Source organism: Lissotriton helveticus, chromosome 4_1, assembly GCF_964261635.1.
Source record: "Lissotriton helveticus chromosome 4_1, aLisHel1.1, whole genome shotgun sequence".
Classification (NCBI taxonomy): Eukaryota; Metazoa; Chordata; class Amphibia; order Caudata; family Salamandridae; genus Lissotriton; species Lissotriton helveticus.
Window position 1 is genome coordinate 1,931,633,765 of NC_136063.1, and position 24,674 is coordinate 1,931,658,438.

General features: G+C 46.0%; 1 protein-coding gene across 1 annotated transcript in view; it reads left to right on the forward strand.

Annotated features, from left to right (window-relative positions):
- MCF2 (MCF.2 cell line derived transforming sequence) overlaps positions 1 to 24,674 on the forward strand; it is a 1,062,111-nt gene that overhangs the window by 860,453 nt on the left and 176,984 nt on the right. The window contains exon 21 of the mRNA XM_078688611.1: positions 4,395 to 4,520. Coding sequence (XP_078544737.1) covers positions 4,395 to 4,520 — 126 coding nt within the window. The remainder of the gene's footprint in view (positions 1 to 4,394; positions 4,521 to 24,674) is intronic.

Consider the following 24,674-nt stretch of genomic DNA (forward strand, 5'->3'; position numbering starts at 1 on the left):
CAGCCCAATGTTAGTGTGCCCCGTCCGGCCCGCAGTCCTTAAGTGTGACGCAGCTCTGGCCTCCTCAGTCAACCCCACGCCGGGGGCTCGATTGTGCCCCCCGAGCTTTCTATGGTGCCCACCTCCACTCTCCTCACCTTTATGCCCACAGGGCTAGGAGCGGTCCTCTGCCATGATTCTGGCCCTTCAGTGCCGATACGCTCTCCTATGGAGTGTACCCCGGTTCTGTGGGGCCACGGGGCTACCTCGGCGCCATCCCCGTCGGCCACGTTGGGGCACGCTGGTCCGCTTAGGGCACTCACAAGCCCAATTCACCGTGGGGGGGGGGGGCGCGGCGCGCAGTCTATTGCTGGCAGGGTCTGGTCTTCCACCGTAGAGGCGCTCCGGTCGGCCGCGCCAAAGACCGCCAGCGTCTGGGAGCTAGGCCCGAAGCCGGGGCCTCGATTTTCGTGACGTCCGGCCGGGTCTCCCTTGAACACCGGCCGAGTCGCGAAGATGGCGATGCGACTGGTCCTGGGTCCCCAGCTGCAGGGACGCAGCAGGGACTCGAGTCAGCAGGCTCCGCACTCAGCCCGTCAAGCCGGCCAGGCCTGCCCCCAGAGACCCCGGAGCAGCGGCGTCTGAGCCGGTCAGATCCCCGGCGCGGCCGCCATTACGGGCCACGGCTAGACGTCCTCTCGCATTCGGAGCCCCCCACGAGGCAAGTAAATCAGTGCCTCTGCTTTCTGAGGGACCCCCCGGAACCGTATGTTGTTTCAACGGGAATGGTTTTCAAGGTCCTCTGCGTGGGCTTGGAGGTCCAGCTGCTGGTCTGTGAGGCGTAAGACTTCTTGCTGGAGCTGCTCAATTTCGCTGCTTCTGGTTTGATCAGCCTCTTCAACGGCAGCCACCCGCTCTCCCAGGCCCTCCACATCGCGCCGGAGCTCTCGGACTTCACTCGCCACCTCCTGTTTCAAGGATTTTAAGTCCTCTCTAAGTGAATTAAACAATCTCTCTAGAAAGGATCTGGTGATGGGTACCTGGTCATCTGCAGGTTGTGGCAGTGATCTCGTGGTCACCGGGGAGGGTGGGTCTTTGCTGGGCTGGGCCTGGGACTTAGCCATTAGCTCAGGGAGCCTCTGGGTCCCCTTCTTTCCCCTCTGTCCCGCCATGTTGTGGGCAGCCCCGGAGACAAGCAGGCGATGGATTTCAGGGCCTGTGGTAGGTGCAGGAATCCGGTGGTGCAGCAGTTAGGGGCGAGTCGTGTCGGCGTAGTTCAGTGCACCCCCCCCGCGACGCCCGGGGTCAAGACGGCTGATGCGGCCAATCGCCCCCCAGCCAGCCAAGAGTGCCGCGTTGTTGGTCCCTGTGCAGTGAATCATACACCCCCCGCCGGGCCACCTTCCAGTATTGTGCAGTAGGGGCTTGTGAATTGCGGCTTCCAACAGCCCAATGTTAGTGTGCCCCGTCCGGCCCGCAGTCCTTAAGTGTGACGCAGCTCTGGCCTCCTCAGTCAACCCCACGCCGGGGGCTCGATTGTGCCCCGTGAGCTTTCTATGGTGCCCACCTCCACTCTCCTCACCTTTATGCCCACAGGGCTAGGAGCGGTCCTCTGCCATGATTCTGGCCCTTCAGTGCCGCTACGCTCTCCTATGGAGTGTACCCCGGTTCTGTGGGGCCACGGGGCTACCTCGGCGCCATCCCCGTCGGCCACGTTGGGGCACGCTGGTCCTCTTAGGGCACTCACAAGCCCAATTCACCGTGGGGGGGGGGCGCGGCGCGCAGTCCATTGCTGGCAGGGTCTGGTCTTCCACCGTAGAGGCGCTCCGGTCGGCCGCGCCAAAGACCGCCAGCGTCTGGGAGCTAGGCCCGAAGCCGGGGCCTCGATTTTCGTGACGTCCGGCCGGGTCTCCCTTGAACACCGGCCGAGTCGCGAAGATGGCGATACGACTGGTCCTGGGTCCCCAGCTCCAGGGACGCAGCGGGGACTCGAGTCAGCAGGCTCCGCACTCAGCCCGTCAAGCCGGCCAGGCCTGCCCCCAGAGACCCCGGAGCAGCGGCGTCTGAGCCGGTCAGATCCCCGGCGCGGCCGCCATTACGGGCCACGGCTAGACGTCCTCTCGCATTCGGAGCCCCCCACGAGGCAAGTAAATCAGTGGCTCGATTTTGGGGTTGCCGCTGCTATGAAGCTCTTCTCCCTGTGCTTTCCCCTGCTTTTAGGGGAGATTCGGCAAGGATTGCGGCGTGTAGGCGGAATCGGGCAGGGAGCCTCGGAGACCTGCGTCCGATTACGCCGCCATCTTTTTGGCTATTTTTTACACATTATTTCTAGGCTTCTTTCCATTGTATACAAATTGTAGCCCTTGTTGTTAAAATGATTAAATATTTGTTCCTCTTCACCCATATATCTTTTGTGAACTTCGTCTTGGCGTATTTCTACAGCATCACAAATTATCTTTTGTCCAGCCTCAGTTGATGTTAGCTATTCTTTCAGATTAGTTTGGCATATGACACATATTTCTTTGTTGAAGGAGTCCTCAGATTTTGTAGTTAGCAATACTCTGTCAGGAGGTAAACAGCCTCTGCTACCACCTGCTTTGCTCATGTTTACGAATTTGAATCAACGGAGAACCTGAAACCTGCTCTGAGGAGTTAGTTTCTGTCTCTATAAGACTAATTTACCCTCAAAACCTATGTTTTGACACCAAAATGGAGTATATAGGTCTTATCGTTCCAGAAAACATTCGGCCCAGATTAGCAATGTCTACCCAAGCTAATTTACTTTTCTAATGATATAAAAACACAAATCAAAAATGAAAATCTCTGGACATCAATTTTTTTATGGAGATATATCAAGGGACCAGGACTAAGAGAGGAGAGTGCTTGGATTATCAATTAGGCCAATAAAAGTGGGCATATTGGAGAATAGAGTGTGGTAGAAGCTGTCATTCTGAAGCTTTTGGTTATTTTCCCACCCCAGCCTCAGTATTCAGCCTCATTCTGACCCCATACTGGTCACACTATTCTGAGCATGACAAGCGGCAAGAAGGGACTATTGATTAACAACTAGAGAGGCATTTGCAGTTTAGCACAGTTTTGTGGCCTTACCTAAAGCTCTCTTCTTTGACCCCCCCCTTTTCAAAATAGAGCTGAATCAATAAACTCAAGGAAACATAAAAATCTTGAATCAGTTTCCTCTACACTTGGACAGTTTAAATATTTCCACCTTTGTTACATTTGCTGATACCAGCAGGCCATGCCTCTATACCAGAGAAGTTGAGACTGACCCTGAGGATGTGGGACAGTGACGCTGTGATGCCAGATGCCAGAGACTGCCTGCATTACTGCTTCAGTGATACGCCAGGCACAACACTTGAAGGATACCCTAGTTGCAGGACACTGTCAGAGCTCTCCTTCCAAACAGCAGCAGACGGTTTGAGAACTGTTTTGAGACAAAACTTTACTCACCTTCTCTATTTGAACCTGGAAATTCCTGAAATATACAGAGAACCATGATGCTGTTCACCATTTGTCAACATTGTATCTGTCTTAAGGCAGGCTAGTCATCAGATGACCACAAGGTGTGTGCTTATCTTAATTGTATTTCCCCCCTCAGCTTTAAATGAGGACAAGTCATAGTACAGGAGTTCTTCCTCAGTGTCTCTGCCTCAGCTGTGAGTTTTACCTCCATCCCACAAGTAATCCAGAGCTGAATCCAATGCCAACCTTAAAAAAATGTGTGTCTTTAGTGTAAAACCTTCAAAAGCTTCCTGGATTCTATGCCTTCCACAAAGCAATCACATGGCTTCTTATGTTGATCTCTTAGTAAAAGCCCTGGTTTCCATATCATGCTTCTAGTGCCTTGCATTTACCGTCCTGTCCGTTTCCGCCTATTCACGTATACCCTGTTGACCACATCTAGCATCTATGTTGGCGATTCACAAACATAGAATTTCAGAGGAGGGCAAGAAACACTCTTTAGAGATACATTTCTAACTCCCTGTTCTATATGTGACTCTTGCCCTTTCCAGTTCACGTCCCCCAAAGAGAGAAGCAGAAATGGTGTCCTTATTTTGGTAGTCAGTATTTTTAAATTTTTATTTACATGTCCCCTTTCCCATCAATTCGCCTTACTCGTGTCTAGCAGTATTAGATTTTTTGTAAATGTTTTTATAAAAGAAGACCAATGGCCCTAAAATTTTTTAAACCAATCCAGAAAACCTGGCATAATTGTTTCGCTTCTTATGTTTGCATTGAAGATCTACTGGAAAAAAGAATGCGTAAATATATATATATATATATATATATATGTATGTAAAATGTAACTTTCTACTATCTCCGCATTGAAGATGGCATTCTGTGATATTTGTTTGAAATGAATTTGAATGTTAATAATGTACTCTGCTTTGTTAAAGGAGCTACTGAAATTTAGCAATAACTCTGATGGCATTCAAGAATTACAAGAGGCTCTAGATTCCATGTTGGATTTGCTAAAATCGGTTAATGACTCCATGCATCAGACAGCCATAACAGGGTATGATGTAAGTATAAAATCTTTTCTTTTCAACAATTAATAATTATGAAGGCGCAAAAATAATTCATATGATTGCTACTTAAAAAAAATATATACATTTGCATCCTGATTTGCCAAAGTCTGCAATTCTAGGCAGAGGACTTAAGCTGTTGCCTGCACTTGAAGTAGTCTGTCACTAGCGCTAATTCATTGTATGCTCTTGTAAGTGCATATTCAACATGGGGAGATGCGTTGTATGGATTATGTGTTTGTGGGGTGATGTGGCAGCAACTCCAGGAGTCAGAAACCACCGGGGCTACCAGCCGAGCACTTACCCCTCCCCCTGCATCCGGGACCTTTAAAGACTCCTTGCGCCTCCCGCTTTGCGGGAGACGCTTCCTATGTATGGATTGTGTGTTTGTGGGGCGACGCAGCAGCAACTCCAGGAGCCAGAAACCACCGGGGCTACCAGCCGAGCACTTGCACCTCCCGAATGCATCCGGGACCTTTAAAGACTCCTCGTGCCTCCCGCTTCGCGGGAGATGCTTTGTATGGAGTGTGTGTTTGTGGGGTGACGCGGCAGCAACTCCAGAAGCCAGAAACCACCGGGGCTACCAGCTGAGCACTTGCCCCTCCCCCCTGCATCCGGGACCTTTAAAGACTCCTCGCGCCTCCCGCTTCTTATGGATTGTGTGTTTGTGGGGTGACGCGGCAGCAACTCCAGGAGCCAGAAACCACCGGGGCTACCAGCCAATCACTTGCCACTCTCCCCTGCATCCGGGACCTTTAAAGACTCCTCGCGCCTCCAGCTTCGCAGGAAACGCTTTGTATGGATTGTGTGTTTGTGGGGTAATGCGACAGCAACTCCAGGAGCCAGAAACCACCGGGGCTACCAGCCGATCACTTGCCCCTCCCCCCTGCATCCGGGACCTTTAAAGACTCCTTGCGCCTCCCACTTCGTGGGAGACGCTTCGTATGGATTGTGTGTTTGTGGGGTGATGCGGCAGCAACTCCAGGAGCCAAAAACCACCGGGGCTACCAGCCGAGCACTTGCCCCTCCCCCTGCATCCGGGACCTTTAAAGACTCCTTGCGGGAGACGCTTCGTATGGATTGTGTGTTTGTGGGGTAACGCGACAGCAACTCCAGGAGCCAGAAACCACCGGGGCTACCAGCCGAGCACTTGCCCCTCCCCCCTTGCAACCGGAAGGACTTAAACACTCAGTTCCTCCCGCAGCGCAGGACGTGCGCGGGCTAAGCCCGGGAAAAGGGCAGGCCGTCTGTGACCAGAAGAGGCTGGGCTGGGCTACCCCCCTGCTATTTGTAAAGAGAGTCTCAGACAAAAAGGTACTGTTGCCTGCCATTTTACTATTTGGATCGAAAGCCCCCAGGACCTGTTTACTTATACATTTGTCACAATCAAGGGCCTACTAAGGATACGCTGAATCTTTTGTGTGTGTAGCCCCATTTTGCATACTACATCGGTACGTTTATTTAACTGTCTAAATTATTCGGAAGTTCTAAAGATGGGTAAAAGGGCTTGTGTGACCAAGAAACTAATTTCAGCTCCGCCCAAACCTAGCGCCAAACCCACATCCATAGACAGGATGTTGGAGGAAGCCCTGGGAGCTGTGGCCTCAGAAATGGAACGGACTGAGATGCGTTTATCCATTACACCAAATTTAGAATCTGAATCACTGATCTCCAGCCCTTCTTGTGAATTAGAAGCCCTACCTATAGAGCTGTCTAATGACCCACTGCTAGATCTAGATATAACGAGCATGGAATCTCCAAATAGTAGTGCTCCAATCCAGTTAGATATCAACACCAAAGCTAAAGTAAGATCCAAAACAAAGCCGCCAGCTAAAAGAAAAAACGACAGGGCCCCATTGCAGATATAGACCAGCCCTTGGCGGGTAGCATAGCAGTGGACTCCACATGCCAGGCCACCGATCAGCCTGTGTGGGTGACAGCGCTGGTACTAAATCTCCAGACCCAAATGAGAGTCATTGTCAAAGAGGAGTTCAGACCCATATTAGAAAGGTTGAAAGGGCTGAAAGCAATTTTGAATGAAGGGTTAAAACCAAGGGAGATAACTAAGGCCAACACCACCTCTGATACCATGACAAGTAAGCAGGCCACAAATAGCCACCCAGTAGACAAACACTGTTCTATTCCAAATGAAAGAATGAAAATAAATGTAAACTCAGAATGCCCACAACAAGTTAGGAAGCATAATGAAAACAGTGCGGCAAAGTCTTCCACAAACCAAACTAATGCAACAAATAATTATCCATTAGCCACTAAAAGAACAGGGGAATCTCTTAATAAACCAGGCCAGGTGAAGGAAGTAACGCGACCGATACATGAGCACAATGATCAAACATATTGTCCACCAAACATAAATCTTTCCCCTGCCTCAACTCCCTATGTATTAATTCTGTTGTTCAGGGAGAAACATCCGCCGTGTCTATTGATCATGAATATAAGGGCTACCCTACAGGGCTACATCCCCAAAGAGAGGAAGGTCTGGTCGGAGAGTGCATGAGCGGCTCCCGAAGCAGTAACCCTACTAAGGGTTGTTTAGCCCTGAATGAAAGTTTCCATCAGTCTACAGCAGAAGGGATAGTCGAGCAGGTAGACTCAGAAATAGGTAGAGTGAAAATGAATCCCCAGTCCCTGGAAATTGCCAACAAGAATATATTTAATTCCCAGGCTGCACGGGTTTTGTCTTGGAATGTTGCGGGCATCAATAACAAAATAGAAGACCCTGATTGGAGATCTTTTATTAGTCAATATGATATATTCTTGTTCCAAGAAACTTGGGCAAGAGGAGAGGTAATCAAGCTGGGTTAAGCGTCTTTTAGCATCCCGGCAATATCGGGTGGTGTAAGGAGACCATCAGGGGGCTTAACTACATGGGTAGGTGTTCACCTAGGTTGCACGGTTGTGCAACTTGATACAGGTTCTAGTGATATATTATGCGTTTGATTGCAGTTCCCTCTTAAATCCCCGATTTGTTTTAATCAATGTGTACTCGAGGCCTACCTCTAAGGGAAAGGAGTCCACTACTGTGGAGGATTTAGATATATTTTTATCCAGTATTGCTTTAAACCAAATGGTCATAGTAGGAGGGGACCTCAACTGTCAGTTCTAGCCTCTTGAGGGCTTGCTTCTTGACAGTCTTCTTGAAGAGGACCTCCTCTTTGAAATACCGGAATCTAGATGCCCAAAAGTAAATAAATGATCCCCCCTCGTAATTCAGTTAAATTGCCATGTCCTTAAACACTCTCTAAGAGCGTGTAATGGATGATCAGTTTCTGAAACATCACATGATTACACGTTCCACAGCAAGGACCGAGGGTTCATACTAGACTATATTCTTATTAACACTAACTTTTGGGATAGGATGGTTGATTTTAAAATTCTTCCACGTGTCGACAGTGACCATGATGCCCTAGTAGTAGATCTCCAAATATTAATCCAGAGAGAGCTCATTCTGATGATACTCCCAGCGATTCTAAGTTAATTGTTTCGAACTGCAGGAAGAGAGTACGTTGGATTAATTTTAACCAATCACAGGAAAACATGAGCAGTCTCTATGATGCTCTATTACCCATTTTTATAGAAGCCTCTACCCTATACAATCATAATAGGGACCTTATGGATAATGAGGCGATTGAGCTAAATCATGAAAAATTTAAATAAATCGTATTAAATTTAGTTTTTCCCAATAAACTAGTAGAACGGGTAGGCCAGTGCCCCACCCTTGGTACAACGCATCTTACCGTAAGGCTAAAGGCGCGTTAGTGGCTTCTATTAAAGCAAAGGATTGCCCTTAAATCAAAATTTTGAGAAGGGTTTATAAATTAGTTGCCCATGAAGCGAAACATAGGTGGGAAACGGAAAATTGGGATCTATTAAAAACCGCACTAGTCGATAGAGATATGAGGACATTCTGGAGAGTTGTAAATTCTGGTTCGACCATACCTAAAAGAGCGTTAGAACCAAATCTGGATGAAGAGGTCTGGCGGGAATACTTCGAATCTCTTTATAAGGAGGAAAGGAGGTCTGAGGAACTCCCAATAGCTGGATGCCCCCCAGTAGTGGATAATCCCCTAGTTATAAGGGACATAGATCATTATTCTGATGGCAGCTCTGGACTGAGCATAAGTCTACAGTAAATAAAGGAAGCAGTGGCAAAAATAGTCCCAGGTAAAGCCCCAGGTTTGGATAAGATCCCTGGGGATCTCTTTAGGAGTGAACCTCCCATATGAGCTCCGTATTTCTGGGTCCTTTTTAACGCAATTATGATGGGTATGAAGATTCCCGCTAGCTGGTTCGGCGCGGAGATAATCCAGATTTTTAAAAAGGGCTCCCCACTATTATGTAGTAATTATAGACCAATTAGTTTAATTGACATCCCCCAAAAAATGTTTGCACGTGTCTTGCTCCTCAGGCTCCAATCCTGGATGGATGATAAGAGTGTACTTTCCCCCCTCCAGGCAGGGTTCAGGGAAAAACTGTCGACCCTGGACCAATTACTAAGGCTTCAACTGTTGTACTGGAAGACGGTCTGCCTGGAGGGGGGTAGCCTCTTTTTAATATTTGTAGACCTGAGGTCAGATTTTGACCTGGTGCCAAGGGAAAAAAATGTGGTCAGTTCTAATTGAGATGGCCCCCCTGTGTATCTAATTCAACTTATTAGGCGCTTACACGAAAACAATTATGCGCAAATGAGATCCCTGCAGGGATGGAAAACTCACAGCACCCATGCACCCACAGCAATATGCTTTGGACTCCTCAGGGAATGCAGGAAGGTGCTTCCCTTACTCCCCTTCACCTCCCAAAAATTGCTGATCCAGGGCCTCATCTTGTCTCGGCTGGACTACAGCAACGCAATCTATCTGGGAGCACCGGAAGTCACACTCAACACCCTTCAGAGAATCCAGAACGTGGCCGCCCGACTTAGGACCAACACCCCGGCCGATCTTCGGCCAAACCAGCCCTGAAACAGCTTCACTGGCTGCCAGTCAGAGAAAGGGTAGTCTTCAAGGCCCTCTGCCTGGCACATAAAACTCTCCACAACAAAGGACCACCCATTCTCAAAGACTGTATCATCCCCTATAAAGCCACCAGATCACTCCGGTCAAACCATGAGAACCTCGTCACGGTCCATAAAGTCAAAAGAGCCCGAACGGGAGGCCGCCGCTTCTCAGTGAACACGGCAAAGCTCTGGAACAGTCTCCCCCGGAAACTGAGAACCGAACCAATTCTCCTTCAATTTAGGAAAGCACTGAAAACCCATCTGTTTCCCTGATCCCCCCTTCCCTCCCGCTGCTTCTCCCTCATGACTACCAGGTTCTAGCGCCAGGATGCCCCAGGGTTACTGCGCGCTCTGTGGTATATAAATAAATAATACCGGATCTAGTTTTTACTGGACATAGCAATAACAGATAGCTCAATAAATAAGAGTCAAGATTCGAGGTAGTAGGAGTTTGCAGGTTTAATACAGCATAAAGGACAGGAACAGGACAACCTGCACGGGAACAGGATGGCAGCGCTGCCGGGGGCAGGATCAGGATCGGCGTAACATTTAATAACAGTGCACCAATATATATACTAAAACAGTTACATTACAATGAATTACAGTAGGCGGAGCAGTGGGTGTGGTCAATAGCAGTCGCGAAAGATAAGGGTGAAAATGGGTGTAACAGGGGCGTATACATAGACATGTGATGTAAACGTAACAGAATATGTCATAAATGGGGCGGAAACATGGAGGGGGCTACCTAAGGAGCCGGGACCTCTAACCTAATGGTGCGCGCAAACTGACAATGACGTGTTACTAGGAGAAGCTGGGGGCTATGAACTCTGTGCTAGGAGCAGAGACTGAAGTCTGGAGAGTCAGGGCGACATGTACCTAAACCCTATCTAGTATCTGATGTTTAGAGAACATGTTGATATAAACTAAAAGTTATCGGGGTAAAGGCTAACAGACTCTAAGAATGGTGCATGCATTATTCTACATGTAGTGCGTGATGAAGAATATTAAATGACCATTAAATGCAGTATTTCTCTTACATGGAGACGTAAAGGCTAGAAAATGACGGAAACTATTGATGCGATTCAGTAGCTTAGGAATGCAGAGAAGGAGGGCTGGACTGATAACTAGAATCATAACATACTCTTGGCAGACTCAGAGGCAGAGCCAGGCTGAGCCGGGCACTGCGAGGCAGGAAGTAAGTGAAGGGTCGAGGATACAGGTGGGGGCTGTATCGCTCCTCAGCGAGGACTCAGAAGACAGGAGCTGAATCTGGTGTCCGGGCCCTTTCGAGGCCTAGAAACAGGGACTTTACAATGAAATAACGTGCACACTGAGAAACGTGGCAACGTAACTTTACATAGGCCTGATACTCGTAGCTTTCACGAGAACTGGAAACTGGCATACTAGAGATGGACACAACTATAATTGCGTCTTTAATCAAACATGGGGAATACATATGCATATTAATCATGCACACATAACATAAGATGGAGGACACGTAGGGACACAGAACATGGCAAAATTTACTTTTCCACATTCCCTCCTTGTCACTACGTTTCCATCAGGAAACATCAATATTCATGATACCATCTATCATTTCATACAGTATCATTTGCTCGTCTCGAATTTTCTTGGAACTGGATTTAGGACGGGACTTAGGACTAGGAATACAAGAGGTAGCACAAGTGCCACAAATCGCAGGGCCACATTGTAAACAGAGGCAGCAACTGAATATGATCGCTACTGCAATACCCAGAAATGACAATACTTTCCATCCCCAGGCGGAAATTATATTCCAGAACCAACCGGACCATGTCCAGGTGCCTGGATCTTGGTGTAACATATGGGCAATTTTATGGAGTCTGGTAATAGCTGAATAAACAGACGGCGCGTTATTAGGAATGAAAATGCAGCAACTAGATCCGATGACTCTACATGCCCCGCCCCTATCGGCCAGTATGACGTCAAGGACGAGACGATTCTGGAGCACGACAATTCTCATAAAGGATTGTTCTTCGGTTAAGTTACCTAGAGCAGAAGTAGTCTCGATCACTACTGCTTCAAGGGTTCTGGTTAATCTACGTATCAGTTTACTATTCACGACAGTACCTAAGTAGGGGAAGACACCTTTATTGATATCTATGTATTGTTCTAGAGCAGTTTCAGTATAATCGACAATCGGGAAATTTCTCTTGTGTCTAGTATGTACTAGGTGGGAATTCCTATGATAGTCAGGTGGGGCTAGGAAAACTGGTGGCAGTAGGAAGGCAATGTAACATGTACCATCCCAATCAAGGGGCAGACGAACATATGCGGTCTGACCACAAACAAAATAAGAATGACGTGAAGCTTTGAAAATAGATTTCCCACTGTCACTATACTTGACGATAGTAGTACAATCACTATGGCCTACATGTACGGAACCATTATTTCGGACACATAATTCACCTTTGACTGGTAGTACTGAAATAGCAGGTAAGTCTGGAGTAGAATCAGACTGAACATTCAGGACCATGAAATTCGAAGAATAATTACCCAAATTATAAACTTCATTTTCTAGATCTAACCCTGTTCTGTGGGGAAGACCTTGCTTGTCTGGGAAACATGTACTGTTCAGAAAAGACATATCTGTTAAGGATGACGTTAACGTGGACCATGCTCCACACGAACCATTATGTGAAAATGGATAAGGAAAGAGTGGCAGAACTCCCTTCGGTGTCTGGAAAGGGGGGAGTCGACCACACACCCAACAATTTGTGGCATTGCTGGTCTGGTGTGAATAATGTAACATGCGGATAAAAGAATTATTTCGCATAGCGAGACGATATGAGAGTTTATGAGGAGGCAGATCACTAAACGTGTGCTCTACTGTAGCATTAGCAGACTTATTTACATGAGAAACTGGAAAATACAAATAAAATGCATAACTGGTGCAGGAAATCATAATGCTGAAATATAGCAGAAAACATAAAATAATAGTGCAACTTCTAGAGTTCTCACTAACTCTCTCTCTATGGGGGTCTATTATATACATGTCAGAAACCGGTCTAACCGTTTCACCTAGGGGAGGACTTAGACAATCAAACTGGCTGACTTATTTTACTAGACCTTAGTTTAAGCTTATACTCCTGCTGCGGAGTTTTCTCTAACAGGGAAGGGTTCGTAGCAATGTCTTTTGCGGGACAGTCCTTAAGAATAGTACTTTGGCAGTCTTTAAGATCCTCGGAAATGTTCTTTGAAACAGGTTTCAATCCAAAAAATCTTTTCACATGTGACAAATGGACCCAGCCCTTCCTGCCTTCTAGCTTGACGGCAGTACGGGTGGCCAGGAGGACCTGTCGGGGTTCCTTCCAGCGAGGCTCCAGCGGACCTGAACGATCAAAATTCCGGACGAGAACCATGGATCCGGGAACGATTTCATGCGGTGCCACCTCGGTATTGTCTGGAAATGCGGCAGCAACCTGTGAACGACAAGAGTTGAGGGCAGACATCAAGGAAGCTAGGTAATCTGTCAGCATATTACTTGAAACATCGGTAATACTTCGAGGTCTAGGTGTACCCCACATGTTAGGGGGGCGGCCGAATACGACCTCATAAGGGGACAGACCTGATCTGGAATGTGCGACCATGCGCATATAAAACAAGGCAACTGGCAGAGCTACTAGCCAGTCCACACCTTTCTCTTTACATACTTTTGCAATTCGGATTTTCAGGGTCTGATTATGTCTCTCTACGAGACCGGCTGCTTCTGGATGGCGTACACAATGGAACTTCCACTGGTACCCTAACAAAAGGGAAATATGTTTCATGAGCTCAGATGAGAATGGCTGGCCGTTGTCAGAATATACGACTCTAGGGAGTCCGTAGCGGGGGAAGAATTCACGAACCAACTGCTTGGCAGTGGTCGCGGCTGTGTAATCTGGTACTGGATATGCTTCTGTCCACCTGGACAAAGCGCATACAACTACGAGGACATACTTGAAACCTCGACATCGCTCCATCTGAATATAATCCATCTGGAGGACTTCAAAAGGGTGGTCAGGGGGCTGGAATCCACCTTGTTCCACCGGGACACTTTTACCTGGATTAAACTGACAACATATCATACAGGTACGGACTTTCTGCTTGGCTGCAGCTCGTAAATGCTTGTTGAACCAAATGTTCTGGATACTGTCTAACATAGCTTTTTCTCCTAAATGTGCTGGACTATGTGCGGTATTGATAATGACTTGAACCATAGAGTCGGGGAGAAACCATGTGGCTTTACCCTTCGTCACCCATCCCTGATCTGTCTGGACCCCTCCTTGTTCGGACCATTTCTTGATTTCCTCGGGAGTAGCATGTAACTGGATATCTATGACATCTTGAGTGGGGTCCTTAACTGTCATACATGTAGTCTGTTCTAGAGTGGATGTCGGTGTCTTATTAACTGGAATGTCTGGTGTCTGTGCTGTAAGCTTGGCTGTGCGATCTGCTAGATCATTACCTTGAGAAATAGTGTCAGTAACTTTCGTATGTGCTTTACATTTCATGATAGCAATGGATGTCGGTAAGTGTATGGCATCTAACAGAGCCTGAATAAGGAGACCATGCTGAATCTTGGTTCCATGAGAAGTCATAAAACCTCTCTCCTGCCAGAGCACTCCGAAGTCGTGTACAACTCCGAATGCGTAACGTGAATCTGTGTAAACATTAACTTTCAGGTTCTTGGCGTGTATGCAGGCTTGTGTCAGAGCAACTAGCTCTGCTGCTTGAGCAGACAAGGTGTCAATACGGTGTGTTTCAATAACTTCAGTGTCAGTAGTCACTGCATACGCGGCTACTAGTTCTCCTGTACTTGTTCTCATACATGAACCATCCACATAAAGTGTCAGGTCGGGATCTGGTAATGGAATATCTGTCAAGTCTTGTCTTGGCTTAGTCATAATATTAACTACTTCCACACAGTCGTGTGTGGCAGGATTTGAATTAACTGACGGTAACAGTGTTGCAGGATTTAAAACGTTGCAGCGTCTGATTTCTATGTGTGGCTGGAACAGTGTCAATTCATAACCTGTTAAACGTGCAATTGTCAAGTGCTGAGTCTGTGTTCGGTTTAAAAGAACTTCCACGGAGTGTGGAACTTGTACTGTCAAGGAATGTCCTAATACTATGGAATCACTTTGTCTGATAGCTAGTGCTGTGGCTGCAACTGACTTGAGGCACGCAGGCAGCGCCTGGGCTACTGGATCTAATGTGCTTGAAAAATAAGCACAGGGCTTGTATTGTCCTGCTTGATCTTGTGTGAGAACAGATAATGCTGTACCTTCGCGTTCAGTGACAAAAAGTGTAAAAGGCTTACTGTAGTTCGGTGTTGCTAGAACTGGAGCTTGGCATAGAGCTTTCTTTAATTCATTAAAACTAAGTGTATGTTCAGATGTCCAAGGGAGGACAGTCGATACGGCTGCCTCCTGTGTCGTTAACTGTATCAGTGGCTTAGCTAGAAATGCATACTGAGGAATCCATTGTCTGCAGTAAGAAGTGAGGCCGATAAAAGCACGTACCTCCTTCTGGGTCTTGGGCTGAGGAAGACTCGCTATTAACTGGATACGGTCGGGTGTCAACTGCCTACCCCTCTTGGACAGCAAGTGGCCTAAGTAGATCACTTGCTGGACACAGAATTGAAGCTTAGAAGGGGACACCTTGTGCCCCATCTCGGCTAGGAAATACAAGACTGTAAGGGATGCTCGCTCGCAAGCACGTTCAGAACGGGCTGTGATCAGTAGATCATCGACATACTGGAGCAGGGCAGTGTCAGTTGGCATGTGAATATTGTCTAGTTGTCTCTTAAGTGCTTGACTGTAAATACTAGGACTTTCTGTGAAACCTTGAGGAGCTCGTGTGAACATATAGCTCCTTCCATTTAAACAAAATCCGAAAAGGAACTGGCTGTCTGGATGAATGGGGACACTGAAAAACGCGTTCTTGAGGTCTATGACTGTAAAAAATGAGGCTTCGGAATCAATGGCTGTCAATAGGGAAGAGATATCTGGGACAACTGGGTACTGGGGAATAATACATTTGTTAAGTTCTCGTAGGTCAATCACTAATCGATATACTGGGGGTGCATTTGGATCAGTACGTTTCATGACTGGAATGATCGGAGAATTACATACATTGGAGTCAGTTTCTACAACTACTCCTTGAGCGATGAGCTCGTCAATAATTTTGGATAAGGCTGCTACAGCCTCAGGTGGCAATCTGTACTGTCTGATTCGTGGTAACACTACACCTGGCTTGAGAGTCTCACGATGGGGTGTGATTTGCATATAACCAACATCAGTTGGACCTTGTGCCCATAGATGCTGCGGAACATTAGACAATCTCGGATCAAAATCTCGTAATACATAGTGACCCTTGAAGTCACGTAGAAACAGGCGTATTCCCTCTGGGGAACAGCATATGACTGCACCTAATTCTTTCAGTGTTTTAATGCCTAACAGATTTTCTGGACATGACTTAGTAAGTAACAGATCAGTAGTGCGGGACAATGGACCTACTTCTAGAGTAACTGGCTTAGATATCTCGTTTACAATAGGCTTTCCTGAAAATCCAAGGGAAACATTTCTAGAGCCTGAGAGCGGAGCCCCTGGAACTTCGGCGTGACTGATGGTGGTCCTACTTGCCCCTGTATCAATCAAAAACTTTCTGTCTTTCCCTAATACTTGACTATGAACATAGGGACCCTCTTGATCTACAGGTATCTCGATGAGAGGCAAGCCTACCTCCCTCTCTAGGCTGTTTCATGAATATGGCTGATACTCTGGATACTCGGACTGTGCATACTGGTACATCTGCTGTGTAACATGCTGTGTTGCAGCAATAGGCTGCGGTGCTGGAACTGTCTGTTGTGCATTCTGTGGCTGAGAAGTCTGTGAAACTTGTTCTTGTCTAGGCGGACGTGGTCTTTCTTTAGTCTTACCGGTAGCTATATTATGTTTCAGAACTGCACACTCGTTTATAAAATGACCTGGCTGTTTACAATAATTGCATGTCCCTTTAACGGGAACTGCAGGATGACTGGCTTGATTCGTACCCCTCTTCTGACTGTCTTGTGGAATAGATTGTGCAACCAGTACTTTCATTTTCGTGTCTTTCATACGTTTTCTTTCGTGTATCTTGTTCTTCTCTGATTCTATTCTGGTGGTACTGGAGCATCTGTAACATCTGGGACGGGGTATTAGCTTGCCAGGTACTTTCGACTTTCAAAACTCGATTCTTAACTTGTGGACTTGAATTCTCGACTAATTTAGTAACAAAAAGATGAGGGTATGACTCGCTACTTGTCTTGAGGCCACTGTTGATACTAAAGCATTTCTCGAATCTAGAATAAAAATCACTAGTGTCTTCATCTTGTTTCTGTTTACAGGCTGAGATTGCATCCCAGTCTTCCTTTTTAGTGGCTAATAATCTTGGCAAAACTTGTATTAACAGTTCTGGTAATTCTTTACATTTTTCTCCTAGACCGGTACCTGGTACTCGTATCTTATCTTCAGCTTCTAGAACTGCCCAATCGATCTTCTTCTCTCCCACCTCCCAATCTTTTTCCTTGAGTTTCTCGTATACCCCTGCGGGCAATAAGACTTTTAACATTTTAATTATATCTGGATACGTGTATTCTCCCATACGGAGCATGTCTTTTAATTCTCGGTGGAACCCTGCTGGATCTTTATCATGACAGGGAATCAACTTTTTCATCTCTAAGAGTTCCATCTTTGTAATCGGAGTGTAAACAAACACTCGTTGCATTTCACCATCTGTTGTCCTGACTGGGTGTACTTCTCGTAACGGATTCTGTCTGTCTATGTAAAAGGGTTTACTTTCTGGAGGTGAGACATGAACAAAATGCGGGTTCAAAGACGTTCTATATTTGTGGCGCTGTTCTAGAATAACACTAATTAAATCGGTACCTAGACCTTTCCATCTATACTGGAGTAACTCGTTCAGGACATCGTGTAACGGACCTGGATCAGAATGTTGACCCTCATACAGAGTAATGAGGTGCTGAATCATATACATACCCACCAGTCGTTGCTCGGCTGGGGGCAGTTTCAGAAACATTTGTGCCACTATTTCGTCTGGAAAAGTGGTAGAATCAGTAATCCATCGGACCGCTGATCGGACTAGTTCTTGTTCATGCATAGTACTTAACTCACTGTAACCGATTCGTGATTTCAGAATGTGATCGGTAGCTTGAAATACTTGTTCCAGAGAACCTTGTTCTGGTGCTGGATGATGTACAGTTTTCTTGTAGTCTAGACGTAAATGTCGGTCTGGAAATCTAGATTTTCCTACATACGCTATTCTGATGGGATTCTCGTCCTCTACCTCTTCAGTAGAAGAGTCATTCTCTTTCTCGCTCACTTGTGCTGCTTTACGTTGTTCGTGTAACTTTAGTATTTCCTTACGAATTTTCTTGTACATACTCTCTATACTACTGATAGTCTTGTGTTTACCCTCGGCTATATTATCACTCCACCTTGTCAGGATTTTCATTTCGGCCGGATCTTTAGTTGGGTAATCTTGTTCTCTTATTAGACAATTAATCAGAAACTTTAATATCATGAGCTGGATCTCAGCTTTCCTTTGAGACATGGCTTCACCAATACTTTCTGGATCATCCCCTGTACGGATGAAACGATATATTCTGTCTAGATCTCCTTTCATATCTGGTAGGGTGTCTAAATACCCGGTCACCCGTCTTACACGGATGGAATATATTACTGTACTATCATCACCTGCAACTGGATCATAGCGGCATTCAGTAAGAGCTCGTCGGATTTCTGCAACGGACTTAAATTTGGGCGTACGCTGTAACGCACATTCATGTAACTCGGCCAACGTTCTACGTTGGTGCGGTGGCGGGGTACCAGGAGGACCTCCTCCTGCGGCCCCTAAACTGGAATCGTCGACTGATACTCTTCGTACTAGCGTGGCGGGAAATTGTAATGTAGGCTGGACCGGGGGTACCGTAGCAGGTACTGCAAGAGGTGCCCCGGTGTCTGGGGGAGCAGGAATTGCCTGATTTACAGGGACTGGCGGAACAGGATTTGCATATTCCGGGACTGTGTCGTCCAAATAGGACGAGATAAAAATATCAGCTGCGGTCGGTTTGTGACGTAGCTTAGTCGGAACTAGTGGTGGCGGAAAATTACTGGATGCCTCCGGGGTCGCTTTTGGCAAGCCCTCGGCAAGAAGAGGATACATACCCTTAATAAGGGCATGCCTCTGTCTGTCTGACTGTTCTGTTTTAACTCGTTCACCTATCTCGATTAGTTCCCTTTCTTGGCTCGTTCTAAGGATTCTCTACTTAGTTCTGACTTTCTGATTTCTTTTTCGGTTCTTTTATGAGATTCTTTGCGCCATAACTCGATGGCATCTTTCTGTGACTGTCTGGCTTTCTTTTTCCATAATGCTTCTTCTACTCTTATGATGCACTCGGCATCCCACGTACCTGATACGGGCCATCTATACTTTTCTTCTAACTGTTTGGTATACTCTACCCATAAATCTAGATATAATATGGCACTTATGCCATGCTTCTGATACATAAAATGACCTGGACTGTCCCTAGGCGGGACAGGAACTGCTGCTTCTAGCAGACCTTTTCTGGTTTTTAACTGACGTAATTTCGAGAATAAAGGCATGACTGAACTGTAATCTAGACACAATACAATACACAATGAACACGATAATTACTCCACATTCATACCACGACATTAAAATACATGAAGAACATTTTAAAATAACAGTTCGAACAGAATACTACCTGGAATACTGAAAACAGAATACATGAATTTTCTCGAGAACAGAACTGACTAGAACAGAAACTAGATGTACTGCTAAAACAGTACGAAACTTACCGGTCTCATAAAGAGACACGTCAGGACCCGCATCCACCGAAGTGGACACTTCGTTTTGGGTCTGTGTACCACCAACCCACGGACCAGAGTCAATTAGATTGACCCTGTCTAGATACTACCCCAGCAATGGTACTCACCGGGCAGCAAGAACGGAAGGCCTCGGACTGGACTGGACTGCTTCGACGCCGGACGGACGAACTTCGGACTTCTGTTACGGGTGGGCCTCCGGATACCTCGGACCTTGGACTCTCGGCTTGGGCTCTGGTCGGGACTCGCCGCGTTCCTCCACCGCCTCGTCTGGATGCTGGACCGCCACCTCCATCTCCTCCGTGGGCCTGAGGGATACTTGAAGCAGAAATATCTGCACGTGCACGGTATGGTTCCGTCACGGCTGCAGAGGGTCAGGGGGCTGGCGTGGCTTCACCGGCGCGTGGGGAAAGGGCAAGTGCCTGTTCGGGCGCCATTATGTGGTATATAAATAAATAATACCGGATCTAGGTTTTACTGGACATAGCAATAACAGATAGCTCAATAAATAAGAGTCAAGATTCGAGGTAGTAGGAGTTTGCAGGTTTAATACAGCATAAAGGACAGGAACAGGACAACCTGCACGGGAACAGGATGGCAGCGCTGCCGGGGGCAGGATCAGGATCGGCGTAACATTTAATAACAGTGCACCAATATATATACTAAAACAGTTACATTACAATGAATTACAGTAGGCGGAGCAGTGGGTGTGGTCAATAGCAGTCGCGAAAGATAAGGGTGAAAATGGGTGTAACAGGGGCGTATACATAGACATGTGATGTAAACGTAACAGAATATGTCATAAATGGGGCGGAAACATGGAGGGGGCTACCTAAGGAGCCGGGACCTCTAACCTAATGGTGCGCGCAAACTGACAATGACGTGTTACTAGGAGAAGCTGGGGGCTATGAACTCTGTGCTAGGAGCAGAGACTGAAGTCTGGAGAGTCAGGGCGACATGTACCTAAACCCTATCTAGTATCTGATGTTTAGAGAACATGTTGATATAAACTAAAAGTTATCGGGGTAAAGGCTAACAGACTCTAAGAATGGTGCATGCATTATTCTACATGTAGTGCGTGATGAAGAATATTAAATGACCATTAAATGCAGTATTTCTCTTACATGGAGACGTAAAGGCTAGAAAATGACGGAAACTATTGATGCGATTCAGTAGCTTAGGAATGCAGAGAAGGAGGGCTGGACTGATAACTAGAATCATAACATACTCTTGGCAGACTCAGAGGCAGAGCCAGGCTGAGCCGGGCACTGCGAGGCAGGAAGTAAGTGAAGGGTCGAGGATACAGGTGGGGGCTGTATCGCTCCTCAGCGAGGACTCAGAAGACAGGAGCTGAATCTGGTGTCCGGGCCCTTTCGAGGCCTAGAAACGGGGACTTTACAATGAAATAACGTGCACACTGAGAAACGTGGCAACGTAACTTTACATAGGCCTGATACTCGTAGCTTTCACGAGAACTGGAAACTGGCATACTAGAGATGGACACAACTATAATTGCGTCTTTAATCAAACATGGGGAATACATATGCATATTAATCATGCACACATAACATAAGATGGAGGACACGTAGGGACACAGAACATGGCAAAATTTACTTTTCCACAGCTCTACAAAAACCTTAGCAATAACATACCTATTAACCGTGGCGTACGCCAGGGTTGTGGTCTTGCGTCAACTTTGTTTAGCCTCTATATTAATGGCCTGATTGATGCCCTGTCATCAGAAAGAGATTTAGATGCCCCAAAATTAGCTTCTCATAGAATTTCAGCAATGATGTTCGCCGATGACACCCTTTTGGTAGCCAAATCACCCATAGGGATTCAAAGGGTTTTGGATAGATTTCAGTTATTCTGTAGGGAAAGAGGCTTAGAGATAAATCTACAGAAAACGAAATGTATGGTGTTTAACAATCCAAAGAGCACCCGTCCAAACCCTTCACTAAATGGTAAGCTCCTTGAAAGAGTCTCATCTTTTATTTATCTAGACATCACCATTATTGAAACTATGGATTGGGGGGCCCACATTGCGAAGTCAACACTAAAATTGGCTCAGGGGACATCATGAAGGTATTTAATAAGTCAAGCAAGAGTGCTGTCAGCCCAGCACTAGAAATGTACAGGGCCCAGGCACGAGGGGGCGCATTATATGGCGCAGAGCTCTGGGGTCATCTTAACTCCGAGCCATTAACACAGGTTGAGAACCACTATATTAGGAATCTATATAGGCTCCCGCGCAGACCTCCTTTAATTCCACTTCGATTAGATGCAGGACTAATGGCAATAGCAGAGGTGCTGAGTCTTAAACCCTTACTGTATTGGCGCCGTCTGTGGTCGACTCTTGAACTTCTCCCATACAAGGAAGAATTGTCTGAAGTCCTGAAGTCGAGGGGTGCTGTTAGATTCCCTTCGTTTGCCCACATTAAACATTTGCTAATAGACATGGGCCTGGGGGATTGCTGGGCTCAACCAGAGTTGGCTTGTCCATTAATTTCCAGGAAACAAATGAAGGCTCATTATGAGAACTATAGAATGGCTTTACTCCATACCAGTTATAAAACAGGCAAACTAACTAAAGCCTTTCTGGAAATAAAAGCTACTGCTAACTTTGAGATAGTGTTAGATCTTATTAAACCTGTGACTGCAAGAAAATGTTATTTGCAATTCAGATTTGGGGTCACGCCTCTTTGCTGTTTCACATCGAAGTGGAGATCCCAGAATGCGGTATGGTGCCCTGACTGTGATTACCCTGATGAATCAGAGTTGCATGTTTTTTTTAGTTGCCCAGGCTATAACAAAGCGAGGAAAAGATGGTTGGTGCAGATTTGCAGGAACCTGGGTAGTAGGCGCTGTATTGAAGTCTTTAGGATAATGAAGTATGACCTCAATATCTCCGTTGTGTACTCAGTTGCAAGATTCCTGTTTTCTATGTGGTGCACCAGAAGGGTTTTACTGAAAGCATCTAACGATTCATTGGATACGTTATAGTAAATGATATGGTTACTATTGCTATCTGGTATAATCTTCCTCTATATCATAGCATACTATTATGTACTGAAGGGTTTTCCTGTTGCTTTTTATCAAAGTTGTTTACTTAAATTATTTATTTATTTATTTATTGTACTATGCACTTTCCACAAACTTGTGTGTGTAACGATCGCACTTTCCGTTTTTCCCCTTCTTTTTTAATATGGAATTAATGTAATCACTAAGTAATGTCTATAATGTTTTTAACTTTCTTGAAATGTTATCTTTTAAACTCTTTTGATGTATTTGCACAAATGAATGTTTTTACATGCTGCACTTTTTAGGTCACATTCACCGAAATAAGGTTTCTTTGAATGAATATCCAACATAGACACCTGTGAAAACGAATAATGCACAAAAAGAGAACCACTGACAGAATATAGAAAGGTGTATTTTAAATACTGCTACAACACTACAGGCTCGTTTTAAGTTCTATGAAAAGGGAGAAGGGCCATAAATTGGTAGTGCCATATTTGCAGATTCGGTACAAAAGGGGGTGGTCTGGACGGAGCATCTGAATCAATCAAACACTCACACCCAGTCAAAAGATCTGGGTTTAATCCATCACCGTTCTTTAGCCCACTCTGCCACCCCAGTTCAGACATGGCTATATGCAAATCAGTCTGACCCTGTGCCTCACCACCCCCTTTTGTACCGCTTTTGGCCGCCATAAGTGTGGCAGGGTATGCTCAGACGTGAGTCCCTTGCTCACTTTGCCACTGGATTCAAGCAAGCCGGGCTGAAGACGTCTGGAATGCCAGAAACTGGTCCTCGGAAGCTTGTTTCCGGTCCAGGGAAGACATGGCTTGGCAGTTCGGGCTGGACTGTTCCCATGAGGCACAGGGTCAGACTGATTGGCATATAGCCATGTCTGAACTGGGGTGGCAGAGTGGGCTAAAGAACGGTGATGGATTAAACCCAGATCTTTTGACTGGGTGTGAGTGTTTGATTGATTCAGATGCTCCGTCCATCACCACCCCCTTTTGTACCATATTTGCAGATTCTGCACAAAAACATTTGTCACATAATTACAGTGGAAGGTTATAATGCAGCACCATTCACAAATTACACCATCATAAAGAAAAGATAAAATAAGCAGCAAAAAAACACCTCAGTGCAAATGCACAGGCTCCCTTGTGACAGGTATGTTTGCATCTGATTTACAGATTTATTTTATTTTACAGCGTTTTATATAGTGCGAACTTGACACAAATCGGGTATCAGAGCGCTTTACATAAGCACCAGTTGCATTACATGAGGACACATTCATTTGTGTTAGGCACGGGGAGATTAAGTGATTTGCCCAGAATCACAGGATATTCAGCGTCATTGCTGAGACTCGAACCCAGTTCCCCAGATTCAAGGTCGACCGCCCTAGTCGTTAGGACAAATCCTCTCCCCATTGGGGAAATTGGAGCAAAAAGTAGGAAATTATCCACAAAACCTTAATTGCAGGTACCATATATACATTAATACCAGTAAAGCTGTGGTTTGCACTGGCAATTACCACCAGGTAAAAAACCTTGTGATGACTGTCCGTATAAAGGCAAGAGAGGTGACGGTTATTTAAGGCTAAAATGGGCACAAATTGTGTGTATCTGACAGTTTTATCATTAGTGCTTGTGCATAAATCATTTGTCAATTATGTAATTTCCTGTACCAGAGAGTCTTTTTGAGTGCCCTTTTTGAAATGTAGTCTGGACTTTTTTTTTCCACTACAAAGGCTATTTTTACATACCAGGTAGAATTGTGCTGATTTATCGAAAGCAGGTGCCCCATGAAATAATTCTTATCATTTTACACAAGACACCTTAATGGTATTTTAAAATATACTCAGGGAAACAGATAGCTATAACACCAGGATTTAGATGGGCTCTGAACTCTCGGAGTTTATGCTAGCATCTTGAAGCACCCTTGTAAAGAACACTACATATGTGTCTGTATGCCCATATAAATCGGAACAGTTTCTATCAAACTAGTACTTCTGATTGGTTGTGGCAGTGTGTGATGTAGAGCTGGGTAATGGAACGTGTAAGTGAGGAGGGTGTAGGAATGTTGAATGGAAGCATGGAATGTTGGAACGTGCGCGTGTGTTTGAAAGGGGGATGAGTTGGAAGGGAATTTGAGACTGGAATTTCTGTGACACGTTGTCACCCTTACATACGA